The sequence below is a fragment of the Phyllostomus hastatus genome, unplaced genomic scaffold, assembly GCF_019186645.2.
Source record: "Phyllostomus hastatus isolate PE091 unplaced genomic scaffold, TTU_PhHast_1.1 phas_scaffold_182, whole genome shotgun sequence".
Taxonomy (NCBI): domain Eukaryota; kingdom Metazoa; phylum Chordata; class Mammalia; order Chiroptera; family Phyllostomidae; genus Phyllostomus; species Phyllostomus hastatus.
In genome coordinates this window covers 29669027-29681629 of record NW_025334013.1, presented here as the reverse complement: position 1 = coordinate 29681629, position 12603 = coordinate 29669027, and the positions used below count along the sequence as shown (strand labels likewise).

At 58.9% G+C, this 12603-nt stretch overlaps 1 protein-coding gene across 4 annotated transcripts in view; it reads left to right on the top strand.

The window, feature by feature from the left end:
• The window catches only part of SLC6A9 (solute carrier family 6 member 9), a 32174-nt gene extending 19575 nt beyond the window's left edge, over positions 1-12599 (top strand). For all 4 annotated transcript variants that reach the window (XM_045858935.1, XM_045858936.1, XM_045858937.1 and 1 more), the window contains 11 exons: positions 568-699; positions 1086-1356; positions 6309-6441; positions 6624-6758; positions 6866-6969; positions 7384-7621; positions 7697-7831; positions 7939-8038; positions 8113-8213; positions 11032-11202; positions 11318-12599. In XM_045858935.1, the coding sequence (XP_045714891.1) occupies positions 568-699; positions 1086-1356; positions 6309-6441; positions 6624-6758; positions 6866-6969; positions 7384-7621; positions 7697-7831; positions 7939-8038; positions 8113-8213; positions 11032-11202; positions 11318-11512 (1715 nt within the window). In that variant the 3' untranslated portion in view covers positions 11513-12599. The remainder of the gene's footprint in view (positions 1-567; positions 700-1085; positions 1357-6308; positions 6442-6623; positions 6759-6865; positions 6970-7383; positions 7622-7696; positions 7832-7938; positions 8039-8112; positions 8214-11031; positions 11203-11317) is intronic.
• The last annotated feature ends 4 nt before the right edge of the window (positions 12600-12603 follow it).

Sequence of the window (12603 nt, the reverse complement as noted above, 5' to 3'; positions counted from 1 at the left end):
CTCGGATAGAGCCCACCCATCAGGGCCCGGGCCAGCCCCTCCCTGCCACAGATTCACTCCAGGCAGGCTGGCCTCTGGCCCTGGTCTCCTCTGGCCCCATCCCTGGCTTAGATGCCCTTTGCCCAAGGCACAGGCCACCCCTGGCCCTGGCGGCCTGCTGTTTGTGCCTGACCTGGCAGCCTGCTCCCTCCAGGTGAGGAGAGGTGGAGAAAAGCACCCCAAACCTCCCAATTTACCCTGTCTTCTATCCCCTGTGTTTTAATAACCCCTCCCCCCGCCCAAATAGTTCAGGGACATTTGAGAGTCCCAGTAACTAATCCATCAAATCCCACTAAAACATGGTGGCTCTGGGGCTCGGGTTCTGCTCAGAGCAGACTTTCTGGGACCTCTGTCAAGATCAAAGACAGGCCATGGGGAGTGTGCCTCAGACCCAGGCTCCCGCTCAGTGCGTGCACACGCTCCTTGGGTCCTAGTCCATCACAATGGTCTGGCTGTTCCATCGGAAGCAGGAAGAGGGAGGGACCCCTGCCAGGCTGCCCCTGAGCCGGCCCTCTCCCTGCCCGCCAGGAGCCTTCATGTTCCCCTACTTCATCATGCTGATCTTCTGCGGGATCCCTCTCTTCTTCATGGAGCTCTCCTTCGGCCAGTTCGCAAGTCAGGGCTGCTTGGGGGTCTGGAGGATCAGCCCCATGTTCAAAGGTGAGCACTGGGTAAAATACACACACACACACACACACACACACACACACACACACACACGGGCCTTTGGGGGCTGTGCAGGCTCACCCATCTGCACAAACACTGCCAACTGCGCTGGAGCCCTGGGGCTGACCCGTGCCTCACATCAATGGCCAAGGCCATGGACACATGCTGGGGTCCGTGTTTGCTTGGCCTCCACCCTTCCCTCCTACCACATCGATACACAAAACCTCTTCACTCCCCCCCCCCGCCACCTGCCCTTGCCAAGGCCTTGACCTGTCCCTTCTGTGGCCTTCCATGAAAGCCTGCCCCGTGGGCCCTTTAAAATTAAGCTCGCCCCCTTCAGCGAGATGTGTGAGGCTGCTGCTGTCCTTGCCCCCGGCCAGGTGTGGGCTATGGCATGATGGTGGTGTCTACGTACATCGGCATCTACTACAACGTGGTCATCTGCATCGCCTTCTACTACTTCTTCTCCTCCATGACGCACGTGCTGCCCTGGGCCTACTGCAACAACCCCTGGAACTCCCCCGACTGCGCCGGTGTGCTGGACGCCTCCAACCTCACCAATGGCTCGCAGTCCGCTGCCCTGCCCAGCAACGCCTCCCATCTGCTCAACCGCACGCTCCAGAGGACCAGCCCCAGCGAGGAGTACTGGAGGTGAGGCCCCAGAGTACACAGCCTGTTCAGAACAGGCTAGCACACCAGAGAACGGTGGGGGACAAGCGGCTTGGGGCATCCTTGTGAAGGAGCGGTCAGGCAAGTCTGCAGAGGAGTGTCGGGGAAAGAGGGGGGGCTTCCTGGTGAGAGGAACAGTATGGCAGAGGCCCTGCGGCCCGGATGAGCGACAGCCAGTCTTGAGACTGAGAGGAGCCCGTTCTGGTGGGAGTGACAAGGATGTGAGTCTGAAGGTGGCCTCGGAGGGAGCACCAGCCTTCCCGGAGAACTTACAAGAATTGAGCTTAGATTGAACACCGCAGAGTGCAGGGGCCATGGAAGTTTCCCAAGCTTGGGGTTGTCATTCTCCAGCTGTGCTAGAAAACACAGCCTGTTGCCGCTGTGCTCTGCTGCCGCAGAGACTGGAGTCTCAGAACTGGCTGAAGGGCAGCTGCTGCTGGAGGCGTTCTGGAATACCTAGTCCCACCCGGGTGGGGGTGAGGGCACAGCGGGACACCCTGGAGGAAATCCCCATGTCCTGCTGGGGAGCACCTGGGCAGAGGGCTTTGGGGGCTGGTGCGTAAGCCTCATTCGTTCACTCCACAAACATTCACTGCATAGCTCCACCAGGCCTCGTGTGCCCATGGATGTGAATGGCCTAGGGCTCCTGCCCTGAGAGGGAGCACTGGCCTTACAAGGCCCCCATCCAGCGGGGAGACAGGTAGCTAATCACAGCAGGGGCAGGTGCTTCGGTGCAGGTAGGCGCAGGGCTATGATGGGGGCACAAGGGGTAGCAGTCAGTCCCAACAGAAGAAGGCTTCTCAGAGGAGCGGGGAGGGGGGAGAGGGAGAGAAGGGATTTCGAGAGACAGGAGCAGGTCCACAGAGGCCAGGAGATGGCAAACTGGAGCTGGGGTTGGGGCAGGAGGGACACTGAGTGTTAGCCAGTAGAAGCCAGTGGGCATCACATGGTACAGGGGTGCCTAGGCCAGGCTAAGGCTTGAGGCTTTCTGCACTAGGGGATGAGAGCCTTGGACAGATGGCCGAGACCCCAGGGACACTTGAAGTCCTAGCAAGTTGACATCCTCTAAGCCCAGTGCCGGGGCTCACACACTGCGGGCCCAGCGTCCCCACTGGGCCGTAGACATTCAGAGAGGCTAAGAGGTTCACCTGGGGTGGAGGGCTCACTGTGTGGACAGCAGGCAGACTCAATCAGTGGACAGGTCATTTCCTGAACACCCCCAGGTACCCAGCACTGCACTCGGAGGGGAGACAGAAAGGGCGGCAAGACACACAGACGTCACCCTCACGGAGCTCACATCTGATGGGGGAACTAAGCAAAGAAGTACCACTTATGTATTCTACTGCATTTAAGGCATGGTGGGGGCTGGGCAACCTGTCCTAGACTGGGGGTGAACCTCCCCAGAAGCTCCCAGATGCACAAAGCCCCACCCACACCTCCAGGGATGTTCCAGAAGAGCTTGCCAGGGGGCTGTCTGCCAGGGAGCCCCAGCCTGGTAAGGCCGTCCAGGGCAGAGCTCTGGGGACTTTATCCAGTGCAATCAGAGGGGAAGAAGGAAACTGGTCATGGGTGGGGGTGCCCACTGGGTGGCAGGTTGAACTCTACTTCTCAGCCAGGGCTGGGCCTGGCCTGCCTACCCAGCTGTGGCCACAGGCGGGAGTCCTGGCCTGCAGGATGTCTCCCTGCTGCCCCCTTCTGGAGAGCCTGGGAAAATGACCCTTGGGAGGGCTGCCCAGTCTGGCTTGGAAAGGAGGGGAGGAGTGAGCACCCCCATTTCTTGGGCATCTACTATGTGCCAGGCTTGTTATCTCATAATGTCACCATCCCAGTTTTTCAGACTGAGACCGAAGGTCAGAGGTTAAGGAACTACCGAGGCAGCACTGCTGTGTCAGCACCTGTGCTCGAGCCCCATCAGGCTCCCCCGTGCCAGGTGCCTAGCACCTGGCGTCTGGCGGGAATCAGTCCAATGACACTGGGCAGGTGTCCTTGGTCCACACGCTGCAGTGCCTGTTGGGAAGCTGCATGACCTCATTGGAGGCCCACAACAGCACCATGAACCAGCTTGTGCAGAAATTAGAAAATAGTCCCATGTTACAACGGGGGAAAGCAAGTCCAAAGAAAGATTAAACAACTGCTCTAAAGTGAGAGGAGCCCGGAGGGCAGATTTCTGGGCCCCTCCAGCCTCCTGCTCACCCTCTGGCCCACAGGGCTCCCTCCCTCACCGATTACTTAGTCCTGTTTTACAGTCCTCTCTGCGCTGGCCTGACTCCTCCCTGCCTGCAGGTCCCTGCGGTGACTAGCACGGCACCCAACACCCAGTGGGACTCGGATTTCAGTGTCCTCTCCCAGTGTCTGCACGGCAGCTCCGGGGTCACATAGGCCTCATTTAAACCCTGGCTCTGCCATTTACCAGCTGTGTGGCTTTGGGAAGCCATGGAGCCTCTCTAAGCCCCAGCTGTCCATCCATTAACTGGGGGCGCTCACAGCACCTACCTTGTTGCTGTGAAGCTGACCGAGATGATGAGCATAAATCACGAAGGACAGTGACAGGCGCTCCATAGGCACAGTGACCGCCACTGCTGGAGACGCACAGACAGGAATTAGGATGTGCTGTTCTCGAGGCAGATACCATGTGGTTCGGGAAACCTACAGCTAACCCAGAATTATTCCAGAGATTCTCTGCGTTAAGAAACAATTTGTACCTATGTTGAATGCCAAGAGTTTTTAGATAAGTGTTTGATTGCAACAGCACTAGTCCTAAGCAAAACAAACAAAGAAAAAAAAAAACCCAAACTAAACATGGTGCCATAAAAGTGAAAATCAAACCCATTATTTGGTTTCCAGGTCAACCTTCCAAACTCTCTAATCCCTAGTATTGTATTAAAAGGTAGTATAAAGCACTATCAGTTTAACTTATATAATTAAGGTTAAAAAATCTTTTGAACAAGAAATCAGTTCTTCACTTTGCGTGCTGGTGTTTGAAGGGGCTCCGAGTACTCGCAGCACAAGAGAAGGACCCCCTGGCTATTCCAGTGGGCAGAGCTTTTCAACCAGATGTGCCCTTTGTCAGGCAGGGTCTAGGCAGCCCGGAGTCCCCAGCCTAATTGCCTTCAAGTTTGAGTGATTTGTCCGTTCATCCCAGTGAGCCAAAAATATTTTTTTCTATGTGCCTCAAAGAAAAAAAGATTGGAAAGCACTTCTGAAGGGGACCAGGAACCCCTCCTTGGCAGTCCCACAGCTCCTGAGCCTCTCTCGCCCGCCCCCGTTGTCTTTGGCTCCTCAGACAACAGAGAGCCTGGAGGGTGGAGGGCGGTAGCCCAGGGCCTGGCTCTGATGCCAGTTTAATGAACCTCAGCTGTGGGAGGCTTTTGGCAGGAGAGGGATGTGTCGGGCAGCGCCCCTGCAGGTCCCGGTGTGAAGGGCCACCTGGGGGAAGACAAGGCGGAGAGGAAGTCGACCAAAGTTATAAGTCTAACAGGCCCACTGGCCAACCAAGTACCAAATCCCAGGCCTGGCAACGTTGTCTCCTGAAGTACGGGAGTAACTTCTCATCACAAGGTAGTAAAAATGCTGCCAATCAGTTTGAGAACTGATTTTGGGGGGAAAAAGATGAGAATACCTAAGAATAAGTTATGCTGAGAGGTCGTAATTGTAAGAGGAGAAAAAAGGGAGGCTGTATTTACCTAAATTTATCTACAAATTATTCTGGACTGGTGTTAACATTGTACCCATTGTACAGATGAGGAAACTGAGGCTCAAGAGCTTGTCTTTGCTCATCATTTTTAGCCTGGACAACTGTACCAACCACAGCGGTCTCCCACTAGGTTTCCCCTTTTTACGTCCCAATTCTCTTACTATAATGTTCATCCATTCATTCAACAAACATTGACTGGGCACCACTCTGTGCCAGGCACCGTGCTAGGTACTGGGGGACGTGTCAGTGAACAGAGACAAAAAGCCCTGCCTTCAGAGTGGACAGATGACTGACAACATCGAGAGGTCACATTCATAGTGTGACAGGAGGAGACACGGGCTGTGGAGTCAAATACAACAAAGAAGGGAGTAAGAAGGGCTGGGCCTAGGCCAGGGCTGCAATTTTAAGCAGTGTAGCTAGAAAAGGCCGCTTGGCAAAGAGGACACCTGAGCAGAGACCTGAAGGAAGCGAGGAAAGGGGGAGCCATGTTGACACACCCCGCTGCATAACTTGTGGGCCCGGGGCAAAATGAAAATATGAAGGCCCTTATTCAAGTGCATTAGGAATTTCAAGGTGGCAGTGACAGAGCACTGAACTAAACACTAGTCCTTTCTAAACGCAGGCCCTGTGTCACTTCACAGCTCACACACCCGTGTGTGCACAGAAATGTCCAGGTGACTGAAAGGGCACAGCTGGCGTGGCTCAGTGCTCCAGACAGAGCCGTGCATGTGTGTCTTCGGGGGGCCAGGGGCGGACTTGGCCTGAGTGCCCTGGGCCTCTGGTGTTTACTCGGCACTCTGCTGCCTGCCTCGGCTCATCAGAGATGGAGAAGACTAATGTGGATGAAAAGCTCCCAGAAGGCTTCCTGGAGGAGGTGACACTTGATAGGATGTGTCTGGTCTAGAGGAGAGGGCATGACTGAATGGGGAAATGCACAAGAGTCAGTGGTGGGCCTGAGTGGGGGCAGAGAGACCTCCATACCTCGGGCTCAGAAGGTCTGGCTCAGGCCTGGGGTATGGCCCCCAGGAGCCTCTGGGGGTCCTGGGAGAGGCTGCAAGCAGTGGACCCCCTGGGGGCAGCGGACAGAGAGAGCTGGAGCCCCACAGTGGCTCCCATCTCTCGAGGGGGCTCCTAGTACCTTATGAGGAAAAAGGGGGCTGCCAGGCTGGGCCCTGGACCTCGGGAATTTGTTGCCGGGCATGGGGGCTGGCGCTCAGTGACAATGCATCCCCTTCCCCAGGCTCTACGTGCTGAAGCTGTCGAATGACATCGGGGACTTTGGGGAAGTGAGGCTGCCCCTCCTCGGCTGCCTCGGCGTCTCATGGGTGGTTGTGTTCCTCTGCCTCATCCGCGGGGTCAAGTCTTCAGGGAAAGTAAGCACCCTTCCCCTGACGGGGTCTGTGCCGCCCAGGAAGGCCCTGCCTCCCCTGGCTGGGGTGTGTGTGTGTGTGTGTGTGTGTGGAGGGGTGATGGATGGCCACGGGAGGGGATGAGTGGCGGCTGGGGGCCCGGGGCGGGAAGAGCGCAGAGGTGTCCAGGGGCCCGTCTCACGCAGGTGGTGTACTTCACGGCCACGTTTCCCTACGTGGTGCTGACCATCCTCTTCGTCCGCGGCGTAACCCTGGAAGGAGCCTTCACGGGCATCATGTACTACCTGACCCCACAGTGGGACAAGATCCTGGAGGCCAAGGTGGGGTGGGGAGGGCAACCTGGAAGGGACGGGGGTGGGGGGAGGGGAGGGACAGAGAGGCGCCTGCCTCTGACCACTGTTCCCCTCTGGCCTCCCCCGTTTCACAGGTGTGGGGGGACGCGGCCTCCCAGATCTTCTACTCCCTGGGCTGTGCGTGGGGAGGCCTCATCACCATGGCTTCCTACAACAAGTTCCACAACAACTGCTACCGGTGCGACACCCCCCCCTCCCGCCCCGCCAGCCCAGTGCCTGCCCCATCCCCTGCCCTCCCCACAGCCTGGCCCGGCTCCCTCGTACCACCAGGCCAGGGCAGCTCCTGGCCCACCAGGGCCCCCTCCCCCCTCCAGCCTTGAGGTCCTGGGAACCCCGGATCTGGACGGGGTCATCGGAGGATGGAGAGAGCCTTGGCAGGAGAGACAAGAGGGGGTGGGGACAGTGATGTCCCAGGGATCTTCGAGGACTCAGGAGCCTCCTGCCCGCTTAAAAAGGGCCAACGTGGATCAGAAAAGAGGTTGAGGACACCTTCGTTCCTAGAACTTTCCCTGTCTCAAGTCCTCTCCTGGCCCAAACCGGGCAGAGGGAAGCAAGCCACACGCCCTGAACTTGGCCTGTTTTTCCCCATCAGGGACAGCGTCATCATCAGCATCACTAACTGTGCCACCAGCGTCTATGCTGGCTTTGTCATCTTCTCCATCCTGGGCTTCATGGCCAATCACCTGGGTGTGGACGTTTCCCGCGTGGCAGACCACGGCCCTGGCCTGGCCTTCGTGGCGTACCCAGAGGCCCTCACACTGCTGCCCATCTCCCCGCTCTGGTCCCTGCTCTTCTTCTTCATGCTCATCTTGCTGGGGCTGGGCACCCAGGTACAATGTGCGGGACTGGGGAGGGGAGGGAGGGAGCGGAGGTCAGGGCCCTGCTCTGATGGCCGTATCCTGCAGTTCTGCCTCCTAGAGACACTGGTGACAGCCATTGTGGATGAGGTGGGGAATGAGTGGATCCTGCAGAAAAAGACCTATGTGACCTTGGGCGTGGCCGTGGCTGGCTTCCTGCTGGGCATCCCCCTCACCAGCCAAGTAAGAGCTGAGGGGAAGGCTGGGCTGGAGGTGCCAGGGCACGAGGGAATAGCGGGGCTGGGAGCTTAGCCACAGCGCCCCTGACTCAGCTGCCCCCTGGCCCGCAGGCTGGCATCTACTGGCTGCTGCTCATGGACAACTATGCGGCCAGCTTCTCCTTGGTCGTCATCTCCTGCATCATGTGTGTGTCCATCATGTACATCTATGGTAAGTGCCCGGCATCCATGGCCTCCCCAGCCCCAGCCTTGGGCTGCCCAGCCCACTTACACCCCTCTCTCCAGGCCACCGGAACTACTTCCAGGACATCGAGATGATGCTGGGATTCCCGCCGCCCTTCTTCTTCCAGATCTGCTGGCGCTTCATCTCTCCGGTTATCATCTTCGTAAGTCCCGGGCTGGCCTCTGCCCCTTGGCAAACAGCCTTCCCTTGGGAACCAGCGGAGGGAAAGCAGGAGCCCATCCGCCTGGCCGGTGCTCCCACGGGAGTGCCCGGTTCTGGCCACTGCAGTCTGAGGGAGGCTGCACAATTCAGACAAGATCCAGGAGGCCGAGGCGGGAGGTGGAGGGCTACCTGGAAGGGACAGGAGGGAGGGAGAGACAGGTGTGCGGAGACTCAGAACCACCCTGACCCTGGCTGGGGGTTAGGAAGGGAGCACAGAGCCCCGAGTTTGACGGAAGACAGTGCCCAGCCTGGAAGGGAAAGCAGGCTGGCTGCACTGAAGAGTCAGCCCCCCCCCCCCCCGCCACGTTCCTGCCTGGCATCCCCAGAGGGGCCTCGGGGGCCATTACTGATATTGCTTTCAGCCTCTGTCAGCCTCGCTGAGCACCTGTCTCCGATCCGTCAGAGCCGAGGTGCTCCCAGGTGCCAGGGCTCCGTGGCGTGAATGCGTGAGTGCTCCAGAGGCAGGCCTCGCCCTCGCGAGTCAGGTGTCCGCTCGGCATCGGGGGCCACCGGCAGACCTTCCAGGCACTGGACAGGGCTGGCTTGGGAGGGGAGGTCGTGGTTTCCCCCAATGCTCAACACCTGGGACGCCCTCTGGGAGCTGAATTGGTGGTGAGAACTCACACCATGGCCAGGCGCTGGGCGCTTTCTGCGCGCACTGTTTGTATGTTAACATGAGTACAGGCTACAGCTCTCCAAGCTATCGTTATTATCCCCACTCTACAGATGAGGAAACCGAGGCACAGAGGTGTTAAGTAACTGACCCAAGGTTACCCCGCTAATAAGAGACAGTGCCACACTATTCAAAGCAGGTAGTTCCGTCTGGAGCCTGCGGGCTGAGCCAGGGCCACCCTGGAAACCACCACAGGAGGGAGCTGTTGTTCCCTTCAGATTTTGGTCCTGTGTGCTCAGGGTGGGAAGCGAGGGCACCAGGGGTCTGATATTGTAATGGTCACTCTGCAGAGAAGAGGCGGGGCCATCTCTGAGTGACGGTGGGGTCAGCCCAGCGTCCAGGGCAGTGTCCAGGGCTGTGCCTCTGTCACACCCAACTCCTCTGTGCCACAGGGAGCTCAGCATCGGGTTTCCGCTTTGGCTCGTGTTTCTGAAAGAAAGGCCCCCGAGGGCCAAGGCCTTCTCCTCACGGGGTGTGGGATTTTCCCCGAGCCTGGCACGGCAGCCAGCTCTGGCCCCTGGCCCAGCTTTGAAACAGGAGGAGCGGAAGTCTCCTGTAAGTGGTGAGAGGCCAGGAGGGACGGCACGACCGCCCAGTGCTCTCTGGGGCTGGTTGTGGGGCCTGGCCCGCCTGGTGGGAGCTCGTGCCCACCTGGGGAGAGCCCTGGGGAGGGGCCTGGGGTACCAGCCTAGGCAGGGCAGGTGGCAGGAAGGAGGTGGGCACAGGGCGGGGCAGCCTGGGCCTGGCCCAGGATCTCCGAGAGCGTAAGGAGAAGGGGGCAGTGCCCTCTCTCCGTGCAGAAAGGCGGGCTGAAGCTCACCTTGAAGTAAGGGTTCCAGGCTCTGGGCACACGCTTCTGGGCTGTCCTGTCTGCTCTGGAGGCTTGGCTTCTTTCTGTCTCTGAAAATCTCTTTCTGACAAACTCCACCCTTTTGTCAGCTCCAGTGAGGGGTTTGTCCACGCCTAGGTCAGGATCTGGGTTCATTCCGAAAACTTGCTACGAGCTCCTACTACATTCAGGTCCCAGAAAGGGCCCCCCCCCCCACCAATGAAAGTGGGCCCTGACCTCCGGCATCTGGTCACTGGGAAGCCTGGAGGAGCAGCCCGAGTCTGGAACACGGCTGAGGGCTGAGGAGGTGAACGGTGAAGCCTGCTTAGGGGTAGCACACCCCGGGGCCCTGGCTTGCACCACCCTCGCCGTCCCCCGCGCACCACCCCCCCCCCCCGCCATAAGCCTAATAGCCACCGGACACAGTTATTACTTCCTTTAGTTTTCTTGTTCCGGGCGGCTGGCCAGGCTTTGTTTCTCACCTTGCTTCTTTCCACGGCGGCCCCTGAGTTCGTCCCCAGCCCAGCACTGACTGTTTCTGGCCTCTGGAGCCTCCCTGGGCTGCCCACAGCCATCCAACGACAGGGCTTTGCCCCTCCCCCTGCCCCACGTTCCCACCTCTCTGCACAAGTCAGTTCAAGTCAGCAAGTGAGATTGTGCCAGGAAATGTGCCGGTCCCTGGAGACCCAGAGCTGATGCAACCCCGGGTCTGCGGGGACCATTAAACAAATGCTTAACAGATGGAAAATGCCCTTCAGGAGCAGGAGACAGCAAATCTGAGAGGCTTCTTGAAGGAGGTGGGATTTGCCTAGGGTTAGCAAGAGGAAGATGTAAGGAGGGTTCTCCAGAGTAAATGAAAAGGGTGGAAAACGCCAGGTGTAGCTGAGACATTGAGAGGAGGGTATGTGGTAGGAAAGATCAGCTGAGATCTCTGTGTGAGAAAGTAAAAGCCCCAAAGACCAGAAATGTGGCCTTATTTCCAGAGGGAGCTTTGCAAGTCTCTGGGCAGAGCTGACTTGCAGAAGTGACAGCAGCTCCCTTGTTCCCCGGCCGGGTCAGACCTGTGGTGATGCCAATTGCCCGTCATGCCCGAACCCCTGGTTCTGTCTGCTTCCTCCACTACCCGAATGTTGGCACTGGCCCTGCTCTCCCTGCAATGCCTCTTATTATTTTGGGAAAATTGAGAAGAGAGGGGTTGCTGACAGGAGGCCTGAGGCTGGGTGGGCCTCATGCCCACACCCACCTCACTCTCTGCAGTTCATTCTCATCTTCACGGTGATCCAGTACCGGCCAATCACCTATAACCACTACCAGTATCCAGGCTGGGCAGTGGCCATCGGCTTCCTCATGGCACTGTCCTCCGTCATTTGCATCCCACTCTACGCCCTGTTCCAGCTCTGCCGCACAGATGGGGACACCCTCCTCCAGGTGAGGGGTGGGGCGAAGGGGCAACCAGATGACACGGGAAGGGGCTGATGGTTGGGGCGTAAGGGCTGCCTTGGACATGCCTTGCTCACCCCCTCCACCCCCACCTCTCCTGCAGCGTTTGAAAAATGCCACAAAGCCAAGCAGAGACTGGGGCCCCGCCCTCCTGGAGCACCGGACTGGGCGCTATGCCCCCCCTATACTACCCTCCCCTGAAGATGGGCTGGAGGCCCAGCCACTGCACCCGGACAAGGCCCAGATCCCCTTGGTGGGCAGCAACGGCTCCAGCCGTCTGCAGGACTCCCGGATATGAGCGCCACTGCGGGGAGCACCCCGCCCCGCCCTGCGCTCCCACCACAGAGCCAGGGGGCAGCGGACAGGTGTCACGGCCTGCCCCCACCGCGCCTGGACCAGGATGGCTGCCATCACCTTGGCCACCACTGCTAGTGCGGTCATTTGTGCTCGTGTCCCCAGTGTTTACAGGTCCTTTGGATGCCAAGATAGAAGCTGGGGGAGTGGGGAAGGGAGGAGGCAGGGTTGCCGGGTGGGGGGCCAAAGCACTTTGAAGGGGTCTCAGGCCAGGTCCCCAGAGGCCTGCTGTGCTTTAGGTGGCCTCTGATGCCCCCACACTCTGCCCTGAGCTGAGGTTCTGGGTGGACCCCCCACCTGTCCCTGTCCTTGGACCTCCAGCCTCCTGTCCAGTGTTCCTGCCCTCAGAGCAGACCCCAGGCCCTGCCCAGGCAAATTGGGGTCTCCCTGCCTGGGGGCAGGGCGAGGGGGTGGGGGCTGTGCAGTGTTACTCGTCAGGCTATGCCACCCAGCCCTGTTTGTCTGTGCAATTATTTTTGTAAAAATTGTCTTATCTGTGGTTGCCACTCCCTTGCCCCCAGCCTCAGGCCCGATCTGTCTTCCAGGCCTGCCTCACCTCACTCGGCTGCTCTGGGGTTTCCCAGCCTCATCCCGGCCCTGCTGCCCGGCCTGGCCAGCAGAGGCCCGTGACTCAGCAGCCTGCCCAAAGCACTAGTTTCTGGGGGTCAGGGGCGGAGTGCTGCTCAGCAGGAGGTTCGAGCCCACAGCCCTGGGGAAGGGACCCTGCACAACAGCCCCTTGCCCTCCTTCCACCAGGCTGACAGCCCAGTCTTCCCAAATCAGGCTGCCCTTGTCCACGTGCCAAATGGCTCCAGCCCACGTGCACCATCCCTTCTCCGGAGCCAGAGCTCCTCCTCCCAAGCCCCGGAGTGTTCATTTGTCCATCCTCTGTGCCCCTCTGTGCACTGACAGCCCTGGCAGAGCCGCCCCTAATTTTCTGTAGCAATAACGGTGCACCACCCACCCCTGCCCATCCACGCACCACTAGGATTTTAAAGTCCATAGATTTTAATGAAATTTCTATTCCTGTCTCTG